The sequence below is a fragment of the Gymnodraco acuticeps genome, unplaced genomic scaffold (assembly GCF_902827175.1).
Source record: "Gymnodraco acuticeps unplaced genomic scaffold, fGymAcu1.1, whole genome shotgun sequence".
In the NCBI taxonomy this organism is placed as follows: domain Eukaryota; kingdom Metazoa; phylum Chordata; class Actinopteri; order Perciformes; family Bathydraconidae; genus Gymnodraco; species Gymnodraco acuticeps.
This window is the reverse complement of record NW_022992216.1, coordinates 1,645,514-1,669,021: the sequence shown is the minus strand read 5'-3', so window position 1 is coordinate 1,669,021 and position 23,508 is coordinate 1,645,514. Positions and strand designations below refer to the sequence as shown.

Here is a 23,508-nt window from a genome sequence, read left to right as displayed (position 1 = left end):
ACATTGCTCTACTTTTGCAGCGAGCACCGCGAGAGAAGCTACGCTTTGCTCCCACAATGCAGTTCGGCAAATCGTGACGTCACCCCATTCAAAGTGAATGGGCAGAAGCATTGAAGCGGCAACGCACGCCGCCGTGTGTAGGCTCCGTTAGAGGTGAGGCGCAGGAGGAAGTAGCTTCAATGGGATGTAGCTTACGCCCTGCCTGCCTGCAGGAGGGGTTGTGGTTGAAGCCAATGGGTAAAGCTTCGCATGCGATGAGGACCCGTTCCGCGTGAAGCCGGAAGCGCCGCATTTGAGCGGCCCTGATGCCGGTGATGCCCTCTTGAGAGACTGAAGGCGTGCGTCAATTGTTTGCGTGAAGTAGCCCATTTCCATTTAGCCGGAGGAACTTCCGTGGAGCCCGATTTCCTTGTCCTTTCCTCCCGCGTCCGGGTTTGCGGGGCGGCCGGCTGGAACCGCTAGCCGACTGGGGGACGCCGCCTGTAGCTTAATCCGCAAGACTGCGGAGCTGATGAATAATGCCTGGAGCTGGGACGAAGCCCTGCTGCTGCTTGCACGTTGACACCTGGAAGACAGCTGATAGGAAAGGGGAGAGCATATATAGAGGGATTAACAGGTGCGATGATTAGGCTTGTAAATGGAGGGGAGTGATAGGTTAGCTGAGGAGTGGCGCTCCCTGTCATTTAGTGCAGGGAGCGAGTATTGCCATGACGTGCAATACGGAGTGATAGGTCTTCCTGTCTGAACTTGCGCTAAGCTTCATAAGTGTTTTTTTGGTGCTAAATCTCTCTAAAAAGGTCAACTTTCACTTGTTTTGCATCAATCTTGATACAGGGTACTTATTATATGTTGTAGTTTGGATTCCTAAAGCTTTTTGTCTACCATCCCATCATTCAAGGGTAGTTTTCACTATAAGTAATTTTATTTTTTTGGACGGACACAATAATTAAAATGTGTTTACTGTGTTCAATCCAGAGATGGAGTACTCGAGTCCTGGACTCGGACTCGAGTGCCGATTTTCGGGACTCGTGACTCGACAAGGACTCGCGCACTGATTGACGCGACTTGGACTTTGACTCGTGAATTCTCGCGTACGATGACTTAGACTCGGACTCCTGAATTATCGCGTACGCTGACTTGGACTCGTGATTTTTTTTTCCCCCACGATGACTCGGACTCGACTTGTACATTGACGCTCTGACTTGGACTCGGACTCGAGCAAATTTTCTCTGGAATCTGATGTCCTCTATCCTGGTGTGTGCACCTGCGAGGCGAGTTCACGTACTGGGCCCCGCTATTCCAGTCTAAAGATGACTAGAGACACACCCCGCATCGTGCTGTATGCTTTCACACATTCTGCTTCCACATTGGAAAAGAGCAGCGCAAAATGCTCATTATGTGGAAACAATATTGAAGAGAAGGCTCAGTAACACATTACCCCAAGGATCAAGTTCAGACATATAGGCTGTCTTGAACACTATCATCAGAGTAACGTGATCTGATCAATAAATAAAGATTCTGTCAGGGTTGAGTGAAGCAGGCTGGACCCAAATGCAGATTTAACCGAAAATACCTTTATTTCAAGGCTAAATTACAGAACTCTTCCCTGTGAACACAGTCAAACAACAATAAGTATCTAACAAAGACAGACAGAAAAACCAGAACTAAAATACACACAGGAATAAAGGAAACAATAGACAGGTGAGGAGGGAGGAGAAAACACGGGTACCAGGTGAACACAATCAGGAAAACAGGTTGGAGGGAACAGGTAGGAGGGAACACACAGACAGGAAACCAAAGACTGCTCTAAATAAGACAAAACACAATGCAAACAGAAAACCAAAGACAGATCTAGACAAGACAAAACACAACACAGACAGATCGTGACAGATTCAGCCATAACAGGAAAGCACATGGCTACTTAACATGCATAATGATGTCATTTTGCATGCTAAGTAGCCATGTGCTTTCTGGGGCTCAATCTTTATCCTAAACCGATTTAACCAGTAAAAGTTCCTTCAAAATAAGAGTCCCAATCTTATTACTATCAAAATCAAAGTGCAAAACGAAAACTTTATCATAGGAAAATATTGGCAACATACAAATATAATCACTTCTCTAAAAGGTAACTCATTTTAAATATAGTTTATTTATATATAATAATAATAATAATAATGATAATAATATTAATATTAGTAATAAGCTTTATTTGTATAGCACCTATTACAAGAATTGTAGCCAAACTCGCTTCACAGCAGTTCAATAGACAGATTAGTATAACATGACAGGATAAAAGCAATGTAGAGGAGCAGCTACATTTCAACACATATATCCACGAAGATTAATACATGAAGACTTGTGACTCGGACTTGACTTGGACTCTTCTTAGGTGACTCGGACTTGGACTCAGACTCGAACACAGGTAATGATGACTCGACTCGGACACTCCTTAGGTGACTCGGACTCGAACACAGGTAATGATGACTCGGACTCGACTCGGACACTCTTTGGGTGACTCGGACTTGGACTCGGACTCGAACACAGGTAATGATGACTCGACTCGGACACTCCTTAGGTGACTCGGACTTGGACTCGGACTCGAACACAGGTAATGATGACTCAGACTCGACTCGGACACTCCTTGGGTGACTCGGACTTGGACTCGGACTCGACTACGACTCTCCCTTGGTGACTCGGACTTGGACTCGAAGAGTGGTGACTCGAGAGTGACTTGGACTTGTGAATTGGTGACTTGACTACAACACTGGTTCAATCTGAATTTACTTTAAAATAAACAGATCTATATTGATTCTAACACTTCTACATCCAACTCACAGATGTAACCTTGCTTTGAGAAAAAAGATTAATTAATTTAACCCTTTTAGAAGGGAAGATATGGTCATTTGTTCTGGGAATGTCATTTTCGAGCCTGAGACCTGAAAAACAGGCTTGGGGCTTAATAGGTTTTAAAGACTGTATATAATGGCTATTTTGCACATCCCTTTCAAGATTTTCTAAGGTTTATTGACATATCATACACAACTACGGTGTATGCAATGAATGAAAATCTTGGGTCACAGGTTCCTCAACAGCGCATTACAAGACATCTATCAATATGTGTGGACCTCCACCATTAAACTGTCATATTCTGCACATTTCTTATACTATCTACATACATAAGAATATAATTCATATGTATAATATCAGTTAAAATAAGTGCTTCAACATAGTTAACATTGCAGGAAAGCAATATATTAGACGTTAAGTACTTTGTCAGGCTTAATATTTATCTGTAGATACCCCCAAAGCTTTTTTCTTATTTAAAAGAAGACCTTCATCTAAAGTATTATTTAATGTTTAAATAAATGTTAATTCGTTTTTCTGTTTTGCACATCCTCCTATTAATATCTTTGTACAGCCTGCACTAAACTGTTTTATTGTAGAGATCACTTACAGTATCTTCTTGATTTTTTATATTCTATATTTCTATCATTGACCTTCTACTTTCCCCCTATGAAAGTATGTACTCTTAATATTGTTGTCATCAAATATAACACATTAAAACAATAATTCAATAACGTGCTTTAACCACTTGGCGGTGCACACAAGGTACACACAGCCATAATAACTTTGTATTATTAGTGTAGGACACTTATGTATAACATCTGAAGATGTGTAGTTTTATTCATGTTTTCAAATAATTGTACAGCATATTGCTGTATTATTTCACATGTTTTACTTCTACACATTAATCTGATTTTCAAAACATCACAGACAGAAAGGGATATCCGTCATTTAATGGTAAGCTATTGAAATTCTGAATCCATAGATGTGTCTCCCATCACCCAAAACCCCTGACTGTTTTTTCAACTCAATATTTACATTCTTATATTCAAAGAAAATCAGTAATATCTTTAAAAACTACAAGTTCCTGTCTATCAGCTGTGCACCGTTATGGTGTAAATATAGCCTATCTACAAATTGAATCAAATATGAAAGTCAGCCGAATTAATGTTGATACTGCAAGGAGACGTATTGTGTGAAGAGAAATTGAAGATGTTGTTTAATTGCTGATATATTTATGATCCACGTCACGTATTCAGTTTCCGTGACATTTTTTCCAGTTTGTCTAGAAGTCTTCTAATCAGGGCTCTATAAATAAAGAACTACGGCTGATGTGTAATATTTAATGCAGCCGAACCGTGTATTACAATGCCGTTATGTGATGACTTTCAAAGAGAAAAGCAAGCACACTCGGAATAAAGTATTTTCTTTTTTTTTATAAATGTTTTTCGGATTTCATATGGCATAAACACCATATCCCAACGTGCATTGCGGCTAAACAATCCAATCACAGAGCTTAAACCATAGCTGAGGATCTTGGGTAATCAGTTCAGTGGCTGTGTATCTGTTTCCGGTTATTTTATTTTGAAATTCAGTTCCTGACGGACGGCAAAAAAGCCAGAGATTATGGAATCAAACAAATACATTTAAAAAAGGATAATTGTGTGTTATTGTTGAGTAAATAACAGTGTGTTATTTAGAAAATAATACAAATTAGAAGGAAAAGCATACAGATTTCAGTATTCTGAGGCTCTGAGCCCCATTTATTTTCTTCACTGACGGCAAAAAAATTACTACATTATACGATTTAAAATTAAAAACAATAATCGTGGCTTGATATTGAGTAAGAACCGTAGACTGTATATATAAAGAACATGTTTTTATGAACCCCACAGCTTCCGGTCTTCCAAGACCCGATCGGACAAAAAGACGTGTTGGAGGCACGAAACACACTACCAATAGAAATACATTGCTTTTAAAATTGTTCTGTGTGACACGAAAAAAAGGGGAAAATCGTGTTGGTGAACACGAATCAATAGATTAAATGTCGTGACTATAACACGAAATGCCGTGAGACTGGGTTGCCTCATAACATTCCAAAAGTTGAGTGTGGAATGCTAGCCTACTTTTAAAAGTTATACATGTGTTTTTTTTAATACTTTTAAGACACGTACCACTATACTAGTGTCGAAAATATACCACTTTTGATTTGAGTGGGTTAATTAAACAGTATTTTCTACCTCATACAATAATATTGCTTGCTAGCTAGCTAACAGAGCCAATTGCCACTTCAAGTGAGCGCACAGCAGCCGTAAGTGATTTGCGACAACTCGCTACTTTGTCCACAGTTGGTGACATGGCATTGTGCTGAGAAGAAACAGCATTTATTTGTATTTATTTTATGAATGGAATATGGAACATACATCCTTTTTATTGTTTCTGTCATTGTGTTGTAAGACTAAAGTGAGCTAAAGCTCCCTTACTCTGTAAAACCAGCAGAAATACTGCTCCTTGATTCCTGTGCAACACACTTTATTTAGTTGGAACAAAACATTGTTTGGAACAGCAGTAACCTGAACAGACAAGATTCAAGATCTCGGCCATATATTTCCCATAGGGATGAGTTAGTACAGTAGCTATACATTTAACCCTCTGAATCGAAAGCCAAATCCATTATACATTCTCTGGGGAAGACAAATCTACTGATTGTGTACTTAACGTTACGTTGTGCTTCTCTCAGGCCTTTGCTCTGGCTCCCCTCCCTTGAAATGGACTGTGAACACTATAGTAGTGTGTCCATGCTCATGGCCATGAACCAACTAACTGCAAGAGCTCTGCAAGATGTATCACCCTCTTCCGCCTTATTCCCTTCCCCCTCTTTCCTCTGTTAGTATTCTTCCCATTTGCTCCCCTCCCTGTCCTCATCTTGGGTTATACATTGCCTATTTATCTTTCCTTTTTTGCTCCTCTACCTCTTCTGTCTTTGCTTCTTCAGGCTACCAAATCCTTATCAAACTCTTCTTTACCTTTTTTCTTTGTGACCTCTCCTAACAATCTGTCTCATAGGCCGCCCTGCTAATTAAATGGAGACCTCACTCTGCATGCACACTCTCCCTCTAACGTCTCTCTTTGTCCATCACTAAACCTGCACTATCTAGCCATGTTTAGCTAATTACATCCCTATCAGTAATTGCACCACAGCCCTTAGGAGCCCTTCAATATAACTCTTTTTTTCTAGCCATCTATCACTCTGATAGATAGACGGTACAATACATTTTAATGATGCAACTTCTCAGTCTTGAAGAGTTGGTATCAGTCAAAAGAAAACTGGAAATCTTAGGCGTACTATATCTTTGATTTGCAATGTACCTACCTGCATTCATGCTGGACTACAACCGCCAACAGTTGAAAACTCTTAAAAACACATACAATTGAAGAAACATCTTCACCAACTTGACAACCAATGCGCATCATTTAAAAAACATTCACCAACCTGACAAAACATGCGCAACGATTACTGCAAGCTCTGCATTAAAGAAACGCTGCAAATAGAAAACACTGCAAGAAGCTAAAAACACAACGGAAACGGGGACACTAAAAAGTAACGGTTAAGTGACAGTTGGCTAACTTTATAATCCCTGAACATCAACAGGCGCTTCGGACCTTTGAGTCTCCCCATTCCAATGTGTCCAAACGATAAAGAATGCATCTAACGTTCCGCTGTTCATTATAATAAAAAAACAGAGCATTAAACAAACCATCATGCTCTTACTTTGAAATCATGAGAAAATGTCATCATCAGCAGGCCATCACCTGGTTTCCGAAAATCACCGAGTGACACGAGTAGATTTTAGCCGAGACCGGTGGAAAATATGTCTCAAAATTCCGTGTGTGTAAAAAGACGATCCACAAGCAGAAATATGAGATCCACGAGCAGAGATTTGAGATCGGCAAGCGCATTTTTGGTCGACAAATACAAAATGGATTCACAAATGCCTGATCAAAAGTTGTCAATGTTAAAGAGATAATCACAGATCTTTTTTTTATTTGTGAAAATATTTAGCGTATTTGCAGATCCGTTTTACACTTGCACATTTATTTGTGAGTTTGCAAATCTTTTAAATGCATTTGTGGATGGTGTTTTACATTTACAAATCACTATTTACACCCAAATTATTTTTATGTTCACACAAATAATTATGAGAAATATCTATGCCCATAAGGCAGGGCCCATAGTGATAGCCCTATAGTTTAAATCTACTACCCACAAATAAACATATGGACATGGGTTACTATTTAAAAAAAATAGTAAATGTATTTAGGAACCTATCAATGTGATTTTAAATGGGGGTGGACTCAAATCCTCTAGGGGGGTCCTAGAGGATGCTTCCCCGGTAAGATTTTTTTTTTAAATGTTGGAGTTAAATGCATCAATCTGGTGCATTTTGAGGGGGAAATAAAGAGACTAGATCTATGGAAACACCTATATGAAACAGAACTGTATACATTTCAATAATCATAAAATCATTGCCATAACCAATAACATACCATTTCCAATATGAAAAACACTGAAACTTGTTTATTTATTTATTTTTGGTTCATTTATAGTTGTGAGTGTGTCTGTGCTCCTGAATCAGCCTCTCCTGTCTCCCTCCTCTCCTCCCTTCTCCTCTTTGAGGCAGCAGCAAAGACTAGTTTTAGCTCTCAACAAGTTTATCTTACCTTTTTTCACCTAGTTAACTTTTTATTGATTTATTCATGCATATTTGACTAATCACTACCCTCTCAAATGGAAATATGTGTTTACATAAATGGTGACCAAACCGTTTGAGACCCACTGAGAACTTAGACTAAGTTGACTATTGTTATGGAAATCTGAGACCCAACACTGTGGAGAGTAGCCTACAAGTCAGAGTGATCAAAAACAAATAAATGGTGAATCAGACAGAGTTGTCTTTCTGGTTATTTATTTGAAGCTTCAAATACATAAGATACAATAAAAAGACCCAGGTCTCACAGAGTATAGAATAGTCTGCGTGAGTGTGCGCAGTACAATATGGTAGCAAGGCTTATATACAGGAAAGAGTGAGAAGGTTAGAAATCTGTCTTCACACGGTCACATTGTTATTAGACACCTGTCCTTGAGCTGTAGATATTATAACGGTTCTCAGGAAAGGTTCTTGTGTGACTTTGTGTGAGTCTCAACCAAATAGCAGCTGTGGCCTTGAAGTGCTTGGGAATAAACCCACAGTAGAGTAGATAGAGGAAAACAGCACATCTCAGGAAATGAGAAGCATTTGGTTACTTTAAACATATAAGGATATAATAAAAATGTCCACTACACTATCTAAACACTCAGAGTCCTTTGCTTCACCTGAGGTTATCCCAAGCTTGAATGACACACAGAGACCAATCAAGGACTTTGATTTATGATCTGTATGACAGTGGCCATGTCGGCAGGCCACATCATGTAGACGGACTGGCCATCGGGAAACCCCCCGGTCCTCCCGATGGCCAGTCCGGGACTGGGTACAGGAGGTGTAGAGTGAGGGATCATTGTCCACAAGTTAATCGATCGCAGATGGCGTCGTGGTCACGGACACATTTTTTTAAAATTATTAACAGGTCGCGAAATATACTTGGGCGGCCGTTACCCAAGTATAGTCTATGTGTGGGAATCCCTGAATAAGAAAAACAAATCTTGAAACTAATTCGTTTTTTTACACATTTTTACACATTAATTTTGTGTGCATTTTTTTTACCCAAAAATGCACACAAAAGCACAAATAAGACCTATATACATGGATTCATTAATTATAATTAATGAAGAAACGTCAGAGCGAGGGGGCTGCCTATGGACTGGATACAGTATTGGGTTCGGTTTCTTGCTCAAGGGCACCTCGGCAGTGCCTGGGAGGTTAACTGGTGACCTTCTGGTTATCTCTCGCTCTCTTAATCTCAAATTCAAATTCTTTATTTGCATGACCTTAATGACACACAGTTTTGCCAAAGCTTTGTACAATTACAACAAACACCTATACATAGATATACATTTGAAATGTATTGTTGTGTTCACATTTGGAACAAAAGCAGAATAAAAGGTAAAACAATGTACTTTTTTTTAACATGACCAAACAAATATTAAAGTAAAAGAAAAATACACAACCCCTTTCCTTTCATGAAGCCCGTAAAAAGAAAAAAAGGCAACAACATGAACCATAAGGGTGAATTATTGATCATTATGAAGGATATTTCAGATAAAATAAACATATGACACATCAATAAAAAGAAAATAGATGTGAGGTCTCGTGTCAGTCTGATCCCTCATGTCTCACACACACACACACACACACACACACACACACACACACACACACACACACACACACACACACGCACACGCACACGCACACAAACACACACACACACACACACACACACACACACACACACACACACACACACACACACACACACACACACACACACGCACACAAACACACACTGTCTGACAGCAACCCCAGAAGCCATTTGTCTCTAGTGGGCTGGAAGTACAGTATTTGTGATTCAGTCGTTTTTGTTGTTCAGATCTTTAGTGACACTGAGCACAGGAAAACCGTCAAACACAGTCACACCCCCCCATGAAGAATAGAAGGAAGAGAGAAAGGGGAAAGTCATAGAGCGCTATTTCTGTTTTGAGCTGCAGAGTCATCAACTGCTGTCTCACCATCTGTTCCTCTGTCCGCACCAGTGGCTTTCAAACACTCTCTTTTTTGCGTTTTTGTTGTTGTTGTAGACTCATAGAAACTCTCACCCACTAAAAATGCAAACTATTTTTGAATACATTGACCCACAGTATTTGTTCGCCCTCGTCTTACATAGCTGGATATATTGTGATTTCCCCAAGGCCACACATCAGGCCAGCTTGTCCCTTAAACACGCATTCAACACATCCTCACGATACAACAGTGCCCCCTGCTGGCTAAATCACTACTATCCACTCATTACAAGCTGACACATCAGAACTGTGGCATTCTTGGGAACTAAATAACTAATGTGTCAGACTTGAATGATGCCTAACATGCAAAGTATATGTACACACCCTGAAGCTAACACACACAAAACACACATTATGGCTATATACATAACCAGTCTTGGGTGATTTAATTTAGACCTTGTCCAGCCCTGCTTTAAGATGACTTCACTCACTAAATCTCTTTCATTCTCTTCCATGTTTATTCAGCACTTCACTGCAATATATCCTGATCTGTTTCCTGCTGCTTGCCTATTCAAATTCCTCTTAAATATAGAACACTCTGTTTAATTAACTTGATGGATGCACCCAGTCTGATCCCACAGGGAAGGAGAAGGTAGAACAGAGAGAGAAAATGAGTGTCAGAGTTCTGAGGAGTGTAGCTACAGTATATATATTATGTATATAATGCTACTGATGCCAATGTCTTCTGTTTATTTTATGTTATTTATTTCCTTTTTTGCCAGGGACACAAACACATCTTTATTTTTTAAAGAGATAAGGTCTTTTAGCCCTTTATTATACTAACTCTTGATGAGCACAAGTTCCTAAAAATAACTATTCCAAAAGCCTCTTTAGCCTGCTACCCAATACCAACTCAAAGAGACCAGTGGCAGTGATAGAATTTCTCGTATGTCTTTTATATCATACTCTATTATTACACGTAATTTTTTACAATAACAGGATATATTTAATATTTCCTGTAGTGTGATATATATGTTTTTGTTTATGTAAATGGTCTACAAAGGCTTTGTTTACTTACGTAATATACTGTGGTGACATCATTATGTAACACTCATGCTTCTATTGGCTAGCGCTCCAACACAGTAATCTATCGATCATAAATCTATCTATCGATTAGATTTATGATTAGAAATTATAAAAGTAGGGTAGACATGTGGAGGTGATCCGACTGAACAAAATGTGATCCGTCTCTTAAATGTGTGTCAGACCTTATTTCCAGCTATTTTCCAAAATCCTATGGAGAAATTGCATTGCTTTTTTGTCGAAGGAACCCATGCGCAGCTTACTTCCGGGTTTTAGGACGCGTCACTGTGGCACTATAACAACAGAGCTGGCCCGCTCACCGATCAGAGCAGACTGGGCTCTGGTTTCAGACAGAGGGTGAAAAGAGGTGCTGCAGCACAGGCAGTATGAGAAAAATAAAGAGCTTTTTGAACATTGAAGCATGTAAACATGTCGCAGTAGAGGCACAAATGACAAATATGAACCTAAACATTTGAATAATATGTATAACGAGACATCTCTAAAAGTAATTACGCCATACAACAGTCATATTGCCATGCAAAACAGAAACCTCGGATACTTCCAATGACAAATGACCAATGTGCTGACGAAAGAAAACAGGATAGAAATAGAACATAGAGCGAGGCAATTGTGCACATCTAAACAATATATGCTTATGTCATTTGGTGTTGGTTGCATATGTGTTACTCTACTACCTCATAGTATTCTTGAGGCTTTCAATTCTCTTGAAGACAGTTTCATATATTTGTATTGCCTCTTATAATTGGTTTCCCCTGTTTGTTATCCGTTGGAAGTCTGTTTACGCAGCCTAACTATCATTGTGGGGAAAATACAAACTCAGGTATACTTCATGGGTGTTTTATTATTATTTTGCCTTCACAGGGACACAGAGATGGTGGAGAAAGAGAAGGAGCAGAGAAATCCAGAAAATCCGACTGGTGAAGGGAGGAGTTCCTCTAGGACGCGTTCTCGTGCCTCTTCAGTTCCCCTCACCCACAGGCCTGCTGCAGATGAAGAAAGCTGCAAACAGCGCCCTGTGGGTGTGGAAGAGGTAGGCAAATGCTCATGTGTATAATAATAAACAAATAATGGTTCTCCTGAGATTTTCAGTTGTCAGGGGATGGTCAGAGCCGGTGGCTAGTCATTCCCTTTCTCTATACTCGTCTCTGTCGAGGGAGAAAACATGTAAATACCAGTGGTGTAATGTAATTAGTACATTTACTCAAATATTATAATTAAGTAAAATGTTGAGGTACTTTACCTGAGTCTTTTTTTTGTATGCTACTTCATACTACTACTTCTCTACATTTCCGAAGCCAATATCATCATTTTTACTTCACTACATTTCTTAAACAGCTTTAGTTTCTTTACAGATTCAGATATTCAGCTAATACAAAGTAAAAAATCAAATATAAATAAACATTGACAAATATACAGTAATCATAAGTTAATATATCTAGCAGCAGTATATCAAGTCATTAATGCGAGCCTTGCATTTAACCCTCTTTGACACGCATGAATGCATCAGTAACCATAATCGACTAATCTATTCTGAAATGGGCCGTTAAGCATAACAAGAATTTCTATACTTGGGACTTTAGGTATATTTTGAAGCCAATTTAAATTGAATGCATGATTATGACTTGTAACAGAGTATTTTGAAATGTTTGTATTGTTACTTTAACTAGTTAAAAATCGTATTCTACCACTGGCACATCTTGCATTAAAAACCTCCATGTGGAGATTTCTCCTTCTGTTGTCACCTTGCAGAATATCTTTCTACTCTCGTTATACTTTGATATAATACAATGTCGAGAATCTCATCCAAGTCTAAAGCAGTCATCATGATATTTTCCTCATTTAGAACATGCCTGCTAAAAGTGACTGAACCAGGCCAAGACATAGTCCAGCACCAAAACACAGCTTGTGTTTTAACACTTTCAAAAATCAGAAAACAGACCTCTTCCTCTCGTAACTCATGACAATAGAGTGTATAGGATCAAGTCCCAAAAAAACAAACTTTCCCTTTTTGGGGAGTGTAACTGTTGGCAGAATCTTTTATCTCGTAAGTTCCTCTTTTTTACGTCTTTGTGTCTGTAGGTGTTCGATATCTTGCCGATATACGGTCATCTGCCACCTGGGGAACAGCAGCAGGTCGTTTTCTCTTTTTACGGCCACGAAAATGTCAGCAGAGAGGTGGTGGCACGCTGCCATGTGGAGGATGGGCCAACGTATGAAGTGAAACTCAGGGGAGAAGCTTCAGTGATCAGCTACAGCCTTGACTCTACACATATTGATTTTGGTCTGCAGGTATGTATCCTGCACTGTTCTCCATTATCTAGACTATTTATTCTCAGTTCTTTATCCTAACCAGCTCCAACAATCAAACAAATAACAATGGTAGTCAATGTCATTTTTTTGTTTAATCCCAGTTAAAAGTTCTTGAACATATTGGCCCAATGCCAAGCCAACCCAAACCAACTAGTGTGGAGAGGGAGTTATTAAACCCTCCATCAGATTTGACACAAAGTCAGAGTTTTTAAAAATCAGATTTCATTTTTACAAAACTATGCTCTTTTTCCAGCAGAAAGCATAGTTTCATAGGCGAGTTCATCCCAGTTATAGTATGAGGGTGTAAGATTCATCTTGGAATTGGACCATTATCTTCAGTGACTGTTGTGTTAAACATCTGTTTCCTAGTCAGTAGCATTAAACATTTGTCCTTGCTAATGTTCCAAATGAAGCTGCTGTGACACAAAAATGAATCTAGACTTTATCCAACCATAAAGCACTTTTATTCAGATGACCCTAACCCATACAAACTCTTGTTTCTAGAGTTCTCCAACACATTGTACAGTGTTAAGGGGCGGGACATCTTTAAGCTGTTGACCAATCATAACGGAACAGGCCAGCTAACCAATCAGAGCAGACTGGGATTTTGTTTCAGACAGAGGGTGGTACACAGAATACCAGTGGTAACTGTGACAGGCTTTATGTGGGAAATAAATTAAAGTATGTGACATGTTGCAGTAGAGGCACAAATCCAAATATGAACCTGAAAATGAGCAGTGCCCCTTTAACGCTAGGATAGTGGCCATGATGTGAAACTCTCCTTTGTTTTAAGCTACATTATCTTGTTTTAATTCCTCATCTTGTTGTACTGTTACCCTGCCTTTCTTATCCTAGTTCTTCTTTGGCCATTTGTTTGCTCATCCGCATGTGACACATTATACTTCATACAAATCTAATGACAAATCTTTGGCTAGTGATGCATTCCAACATTTTCAAAATGACAGGCCTGGGGGTACAATGACAGATGTGTTAGTAATTGCAGATGAAGATGTGTTTGCTGCATTTATAGTTTGTTTCATGATCATTAGCTTTTGCTTACTGTTAGTGTTTTCACTAGGATGTCTTTTCTTTCCCATTACTTTTTATGATCAGATAATCTAATGCTGAGGGTGTATAAGGATCATTAGGATGCACATTGTATAAAGACGTTTATTAAAGATTATGTAAAAGGTTTATTTCACTCACTAGACAAAAGAAGGTGAGAGGGATCACATTAAATCTGAATGTCACTGCTTAGTTTTTCCCACTTTGGTCTTTTGTGCTCCCAATCCCTCTTTAAGTATGCAAGCCGTTGGGACCGGTTATCATTGATATTCAAAACAAGGACATATTGATTTTTGATTTAGTTGAAATGAGCGATTCAGCAGAACATCTCACTGACCTTCCTGTCCCTTCAGCACTATTATTTCTCCTGCTTTCTTTTCTCTATTGTTGTCTCTCTCCATCCCTTTTGCTCTGTGTTCTTCTCTTGTGGTCAATTAGATTTGTTGATATAAATAAAATACTGAAACAACTCCCCTTCATGCACTCTTTGAAATCGCTTTTCTTGTCATCTCTCTGTGTCTTACTTTCTTTCACTTTTAACGCTTTAAATACAAATGTCATTGTTGTTGGATAATTATTATCATGAACCGCAGAGTTCAAACTGAGGCCATCATCTTGCATGCTTCTTTAGAAAGCTTTTATTTTTTTCCTGCACTGTCACCTCTATACACAGCCTTAAGTTTGTTTCATGATCATGGGGGCATGGTTTGACCAAATCCTTCTGTTTAGCATAAAGCTGATTCACATTCTTTTCAATGAGAATAAAAGTGCTGACAGTTTAAAAAGCAGTGTTTTCTTCTCCAGCTGTTTGATCACGAAGTGGAGGCGGAGGTGACCCTGAGGAACACTGGCAGGATGGGCTTCACATTTAACATCATATACCCCAAAAGGGAGGATGAGGAGGCAGGACAGAAGAAGGCCCTGGTAGAGGAGCAAACTGAGAACAGACAGGAAGTGACACCAGGGCAACCCATGGTCACTCCCACTGAGGTGAGTTCATCTTTGGGCTCTTTCAACCCTTAAGGGACAATCACATATAAGTATTTTGGAAAATGCATTGATTGCTATTTTCTACATTACAACCATATAACACTTTGATTACACCCATATAAAATATAGAATACACCCCTATTGCACCCGGATTACACCTGTGACACCATTTGTATACCTCTATTACATCCTTATTATACCCATGTTACACCATTATTACACCTGTATACTTCACCAATAATATACCCATGATACAAATACACTATAATTACACTGGTAATACACCCATTTTACACGTGGACACAGCCTGTCAAATGACTGTATCCCCCAGGATACAGAAACCATTTAAGGGTTAAGCAGCATAGAAATGTTTCATGTGCACAAGACGATGGAAATGTGAATAGTCTTTGGGGATTAGATCCCACCATGATATCATATATCTTCAGGGGGAGGTGAAGCCTTAAATAGAATAAGAACCCTCCCCCCCTGGGTATTAAGGAAGAGGTTGCTGAAGATCAGGAGTGGACTTCTAATGAGCTTAATCTTGGCACTGGGGGTGGAAAGAGGGCCGCATCTATATGTCTGAAATGAAAGGTGTGCAAAGAGAAGAGATCAGGTTGGAAGTCTGACGGTATAGGATGATTGGCTGTCAGAGATCGTTGCAAAAATGTAATTGTTCAAAGAAACCCTATAATGCTTTCGGGGTTCTCCCTTACCTGTATTATGTTAGATATGTCTTAGTGCATGTAAATGGTCTGCAAAGGCTACAATCCCAAAGTCCCCCCCCCTGTCTGAAACGCCTCAATTGGACTCCTTTGTTTACTTCCGTAAAATAATTATATCACTATTTAACCCTCACGCACACATTGTTTGTTGGCGGGACATTTCCGACACATCTCCAAGCAGTTAACCAATCACAGCAGATCTGGCCAGGTAACCAATCAGAGCAGACTGGGCTCTGGTTTCAGACAGAGGGTGAAAAGAGGTGCTGCAGCACAGGCAGTATGAGGAAAATAAAGAGCTTTTTGTACATTAAAGATGTCACAGTAGAGGCACAAAATACAAATATGAACTTGGGAATTACCATAATACTGTACAGTATGTCCTCTTTAATCAAAAGAGTGGACGCCTTTGATAAGCCTATTAGAGACAGCTGGGGAAATGAGATAGAGAATAAATAACGTAGGCAGTCTGCTTGATTAAACTTGCGCTGAGCTTCATTTCAACAATAAGAAATGCATTTATTACATAAAAGGCTTATTTTTCATTTGTACTATTCCCTGTGTGTGTTTTGGTGCTACAGGGTTACGTTGATGCCGGTGTAGAGCAATGTCTGCGTATGCTGTACCTCCCTGGTGTCCCCGAGGTGTTTGAGAAGCGGCTCCAGCTGCAGGTGGCCTTCCTCCCGCCGCAGGACATCAGGCTGACCGGAGAGGGCGTGTTCCCAAGGATCACACTGAATCTTCCAAGAAACCTGTGTATGCATGAACATGACTTCATACACACAGACATGATCATATCTCTTCATAACTAGCCAACAAGATGAATATTTAAACAACTGTTTTCAAAATATATAACTAAATTAAAAATGTTATTAACAAAAAATGTTACACCTGCGATAGAGTAGTGCAGGAAGGAATCCTAAAACATGGAAATGAGTTAGCATTTCCCAACTTCCAGTTCCAATGCCTAAACAATGTATTTGGTTAGATGCCTAAGGTCTGTTGTTAACACAAGCTGAAGAGAGATTTTCCCAAATAATTTAGATGAATAGACATCATCACGGCGAACATTAGCTGCCTTTAGCTTAACGGTGGTGATGCCATGGAGTAGTACGTATATGCTTTTTACTTATGGCTGTTGCTTTTGCACTTCAAACCTTTTAGAAGTGGTGTTAATATGTGGAGATTATCCTGCTGAGCAAAACATTCAAGTGTCATAAATGTGTGTTTGCCACAGATCTTATTTTTTCAATACTCCAAAATCACATTGAAAAACCCCATAGCTTTTGGTTGAGGTAGTACTTCCTGGTCGGCCTACAAAAATACCTCATCGCTGCACCACTCTGTAAGGCAAGGCAAGGCAAGGCAAGTTTATTTATATAGCACTTTTCAACACAAGGCAATTCAAAGTGCTTTACAAAAAATGAAAGACATTAAGAAAAAGGCATTTAAAATCAGTCATTAAAAAGAAAAGCTAATAAAATAAACATTAAAAGAAAAAATACATGGATAAAAGTTTCAGTGCAGTCTAAGATATGAATAGTTCAATTAAACATTAAAAGAAAAAGTACATGGATAAAAGTTACAGTGCAGTCTAAGATATGAATTGTTCAACTAAACATTAAAAGAAAAAGTACATGGATAAAAGTTACAGTGCAGTCTAAGATATGAATAGTTCAATTAAAAGCAGCGGCAAAAAGTAAAGTCTTCAGCCTGGATTTAAAAGTAGTCAGAGTTGCAGCGGACCTGCAGGTTTCTGGGAGTTTGTTCCAGAGATTTGGAACATAATAACTGAACGCTGCTTTACCATGTTTAGTTCTGACTCTGGGGACAGAAAGCTGACCAGTCCCTGAAGACCTGAGAGAATGGTTCATAATTTAGCAGGAGGTCAGAAATGTATTTTGGGCCTAAACCATTCAGTGCTTTATAAACCAGCAGCAGTATTTTGAAATCTATTCTTTGACACACAGGAAGCCAGTGTAAAGACTTCAGAACAGGAGTGATGTGATCCACTTTCTTAGTGTTAGTGAGGACTCGAGCAGCAGGGTTCTGAATCAGCTGCAGCTTCCTAATAGATTTTTTAGTGAGACCTGTGAAGACACCATTGCAGTAGTCCAGTCTACTGAAGATAAAAGCATGGACAAGTTTTTCCAAATCCTGCTGTGACATTAGTCTTTTAATCCTAGATATGTTCTTTAGGTGATAGTAGGCTGATTTAGTAACTGTTTTAATGTGACTGTTGAAACTCTGGTCAGAGTCCATGACTACACCTAGATTTCTGGCTTTATCTGTTGTTTTGAACATTGCAGGCTGAAGCTCAGCGCTAACTTTTATACGTTCTGACTTGGCTCCAAAAACCATTACCTCAGTTTTATCTTTGTTTAATTGGAGAAAGTTCTGACACATCCAGTCATTGATTTGTTCAATGCACTTACTCAGTGTTTGAATTGGAGCATAGTCTCCTGGTGAAATGGTTATGTAAATGTGTGTGTCATCTGCATAGCTATGGTAACTTATTTTGTTGTTTTTCATTATCTGAGCCAGTGGTAGCATGTAGATGTTAAAGAGAAGAGGCCCCAAGATGGAGCCTTGAGGAACCCCACATGTCATATTTGTCAACTCAGATGTGTATTTACCTATAGAAACAAAGTTGTTTCTGTCCTTTAAGTAGGATTCAAACCAATTCAGAACTGTTTCCGAAAGTCCCACCCAGTTTTCCAGTCGGTCTAGTAATATGCTGTGGTCAACAGTGTCAAACGCAGCACTGAGATCTAATAATACTAACACTGAAGTTCTGCCACTGTCTGTGTTTAAGTGGATGTCATTAAAGACCTTTACAAGAGCAGTCTCAGTGCTGTGGTTTGGACGAAAGCCTGACTGGAACACATCGAAACAGTTATTTAAATGCAAGAAATTACTCAACTGTTGAAAAACAACTTTTTCAATGATTTTACCTAGAAATGGGAGGTTTGATATGGGCCTGTAATTGTTCATTACTGAAGCATCTAGATTATTCTTTTTTAAGAGCGGTTTAATGACTGCAGTTTTCAGGGCCTGTGGAAAAATACCTGAGTGAAGAGATTTGTTTACTATATGAAGTAGATCTGAGGCCATGCAAGGAAAAACATCTTTGAAAAATCCTGTTGGAATAATATCAAGGCAGCAGGAGGAGGATTTCAGAAGTTGTATAATGTCCTCTAGGTTTTTATCATTAATCTGATGGAATTGTGTCATGGTGTCTGAATTGATATTAGGTGGACATAGGGACAACACATTTGCTGTTCCTGATGCAGAGGCACTGACTGCTTGTCTGATTTTCTGAATTTCGTCAGTGAAAAAGGAGGCAAAATCATTGCACGCCCTGGTGGATAGAAATTCAGAGGCTACTGACACTGGGGGGTTAGTTAGTCTGTCGACGGTAGCAAACAAGGCACGTGCGTTGTTTTTGTTTTTGGTAATGATGTCAGAGAAGAACGATTGTCGTGCATTTTTCAATTCCAAATTATAAAGGCCTAGTCTCTCTTTATAGATTTCAAAGTGTAGACTTACAAAGTGTAGACTTACTGATGTATTGTGAAAATTAACTGTATATTATAATTGTCTAAATGAAATGATGGTGTCAGGTGAAGCCACTGTGGCTCCTACAGTATTCCTGAATAGCATGTCTCCATACCAACAAATATTGAGACATATAACTGGTGTAATTGTTGTGTTGCTGTAATTCCCTTGCAGCAGAGGAGTGCTACCATGAAGTGTTGCAGCAGGCCGGAGCAGCGGTGGAGGTCGACAGAGTCAAAGAGGAGCTTTTGACCGCTGGTGGAGGAGCACCGACCGAGGCCAACTGCACCCCCACAGTCAGTGACTAAGATAAACATTTTATGCAATGAAACGTCATGTAGGTTACTAGTAAGCACACTTCATGTAGTGTGTAATGTTTCAATGTCTTGTTGTAGTACAAGAGAAATGAGGGATTCTAGAGAGAGTAAAAGCAATCTAATTTCTCCTTAATTTACCAAAATGTGTAATTAGATAATGCATCATTAGCATATTTAAACATAATATTTCAGATAATAATACAAGAGAAATCCTCTCCTGGAGTAAAATAAAGTTAATATGTATTCACCCTATTCAGCCGTAGTGTACTGTCTTGCAAAATGTATGGAATTTGAATAACACATTTTTAAAAAAGACAGTTTTCTCATACCAGAAATACCACTTTAGTAGCAATTACATCATCCAATTTCCGTTTTTGTATACATCGAAATTCCAAAGGCCTGTTCATGATGTATCCTTTCTTTCGTGAATTCATTGGCAAAATTCTTCTAATCACTGTATTTTCTCAATGATGTAGGGACTGTTAATTATGGAGTGATTTAAGGCCATATTCAATTATATATTTTTTATTGAGTCAGGCACAATGAGTTTACATTTATACAGTCAATATTTTTATTTATTTTTCCCCTTTCCCCCCCCTCCCGGTCCTAGCTAGTAAATTAAATAACTAACTAAGTAATGTAGAAGATAATATTAAAAGAAAATGTATAGATAAGGGAATAAAGAATAGTAACAGTAATACTTGTACCCATATACTCACATATGTATACCCACATATACACATACACATACGTGTGTGTACATACCTACACACATGTACACATGCACATACATACACGTACCTACATACATACATGTATACAAAGACAGAACAAATAAATAAAAAATAAATAAAAATTAATATAACAAAAACAAACAGATAAAAAGAGACACAAGGAAGAAACAAAACAAAAAACAACAAAAAAAAACATACACATACATTCGTAGTTCCCCCCCTTTCTTCTTAATTTAGTGTCTTAAGTTCAGCTATGTAGGCTATCATAGAGCCCCAGACAGATTCAAATAGTTTTGAGGAGCCCCTCAGGTTATATTTAATGTTCTCCAAGTTCAGGTACAACATTAAATCTTTAAGCCATAGAGATGCTTTAGGTGGTATAGAAGATTTCCATTCTAGGAGTATTCTTCTACGTGCTAAGATAGATGCAAAGGCTATACTGTCTTTAGTTTTCCTCTTCAATATTCGGTGGCCAGGTAGTACTCCAAAAATGGCAGTCTCTGCACATGGTGTCAATACCACGTCCAAGGCCTCAGTAAGGTGTTTGAAAATGCTTGTCCAGTTTCCTTGTAGGCGAGGACAAGACCAAAACATATGAATCATGTTTGCTGGTGACATGTGGCATCTGTTACAGGTGTCAATAACATTTGGGTATATTTTGGAGAGTTTAGAGTTGGTGTAATAGATATGGTGGACAACTTTTAGTTGTATAAGATTGAGCCTGGCACAGGACGTACTATTGTTCACTCTCGCTAATGTGCCATCCCAGACCTCATCATCTATAGCTTGGACTAGTTCCTCTTCCCAATCTTGTTTGATTTTACCAAGCGATGTTTCTGTGAGACGGGAGACGGAATTGTAATTTTTTTAAATCAAACCTTTTTCGATTGTTAGAGTGTCCAGAATTGAGTCAAATATTGAATCCGGAGGGATATTGGGGAAGGAAGGGTTGTTTAGTTTAACCCAGTTTCGGACCTGGAAGTAGCGAAATAGATGAGTGCCTGGAAGGCAACATTTGTCAGAGAGTTGGCTAAAGCTACCGAAAACATTGTTAATGTAAAGGTCCCTTACTCTGATAAGACCTAATCTCTGCCACATAGAGAAGGCCCCATCAGTGTAAGGGGGGAGAAAGAGATGGTTGTTGCGAATGGGACTATGTATAGAGGATCCACAGAGTCCATGATCCTTTCTGAATTGGGACCAAATTCTTAGGGTGGAAACAACAATCGGGTTATTCGAATATTGAGTTGGCCGGCTGGGTAATGTAGATGTGAGCAAAGCCAAGAGTGAGGTATTAGGACAGGATTTGGCTTCAAGCTCACACCAACTCAATGTTGGTTCCTTAGTCCATAGAATTACTTTGTGGATATTGGCTGCCCAATAGTAGTGTCTTATATTTGGAAGCGCTAATCCTCCTGTAGATCTATGCCTTTGTAAAAGCTCTTTCCTAATTCTAGGAGTGATTTAAGGCCATATTCAGACCCCATTGTTCTCATTTCTGTTTTGGAAATGTATGCAAAGAAGCACAAACTTAAAGGTAATGCCTCATTGTGATTTAAGCATAACGTGTAGGCTAACTTGTATTTAAAAAGAATACCTGTCGACACACAATACATTATTATTTTGGGAGGTTTCATGGTGATCTATTACTTGAATCTTTTTCAATAATGACCTGTAGTGTTTTCCCTTAAAAGGCTATTCATGCCATTGTAGTAAACATACATGCTCCAAATGTATCCATGTGGGCATGGCAGTGCCACTACATCACTGCTGTGATTAATATTCTGAAAAGCCTTACCTGCTTCTTATCTGTGTATTGATTTCCTGGGGAGTAAACAAGAACCGTTGCATAACAATAGAGATAGCTGTTTTGAAGCTTATCCAATCAGTGTCTACTCATGGATTGAAATTCACCGAATAAGTTAACGCTCTTATCTGTATATTCAACATCAAATAAAGTGTATAACAAAAAACACTTTACTTAGTGCAATTGATCAACTGGGGGTTACCCCTAAGTTAAAATGTATGACGTTTTACAATACATATCTGTACATTATAGCCTTCATCTCCCCAAAAATATCATCATATTCCAAACAAGAAATAACCATTTCTAAGTTTCATTAATTCCTATTTATATTCTATATGTTTTTAATGAGGGGTTTGTTCATACAGTATACAATTCAGGCCCTCATTTATTTAACATTTTATTCTTTTTTGTATAGATTTTGACTGATTCATGGAGTGATAAAGAGAGATATCCAAAATAACCTTTGTAAATCCCTTATAAGATAATGCTCCATTTGTACTTAATCAATATGGGACGATTCATTGGGATCTATTCATTAAAATAAGTTGCCCTTATCACATGTAGTGTGTTTCCTAAAGATGTCCTGAATTCCATTGTAATCAATGTTCATGCTCAAAATATATATTCATTCATTGTGGAAAGGAAATGGAATGGAAGCGCTACTACATCAGTGCTGAGATGAGGAAACTGGAAGGGGTTAATTGCTTACAAATGTCCCAGTTATAGGACTCATTACTGCACCACTCTATTTAGCTTGGAATCACGACAAGGGATATTCAAATTGTCAATTTATTCCAGTAGAAATTGAATAGCATCCAGATTTGATTCTGTTCTCTATGTGTGAGATTTAAAATGGGCTCTGTCTCAGGAAAATAGATTTGGAGGAACCTTGAGTTATTGTTCTCTCTGATGAGACTGGGCTGTTTAATGCTTATATAAGCCTTCAATACTTGTTTGTAACTTTTGAGTGTTTATGTACCCCTGCTTCTCTCTCCCCCCCTCGCTTTTCTCTCCTTTGTCCGCTGCCTCCAGTATGAAGAGCTGCTTCACATGGAGATTGAGAGAGCGCTGGTCAAACAGAATGCTCTCGCTGTGACCGGAAGCCTGCAGGAGCGCAGAGACTCACAAGGCTCCTCCAGAAAGTGGCACAAACTTAGTCAGTAAGTTCACACACACACACACACACACACACACACACACACACACACACACACACACACACACACACACACACACACACACACACACACACACACACCGAACAGATGGTCGACTCACTGGATTGAACCAAGAACTGTGTTGTAGAATTTGATAGAGTTTGGGTTAATGAGCAATATCC

The 23,508-nt window shown here is 38.9% G+C and overlaps 1 protein-coding gene across 1 annotated transcript in view; it reads left to right on the top strand.

Moving 5' to 3' along the window:
• Positions 1-23,508, top strand: part of hydin (HYDIN axonemal central pair apparatus protein) — a 183,537-nt gene that overhangs the window by 68,443 nt on the left and 91,586 nt on the right. The window contains 6 exon segments of the mRNA XM_034205940.1: positions 11,528-11,696; positions 12,746-12,955; positions 14,846-15,031; positions 16,335-16,509; positions 19,486-19,607; positions 23,202-23,329. Coding sequence (XP_034061831.1) covers positions 11,528-11,696; positions 12,746-12,955; positions 14,846-15,031; positions 16,335-16,509; positions 19,486-19,607; positions 23,202-23,329 — 990 coding nt within the window.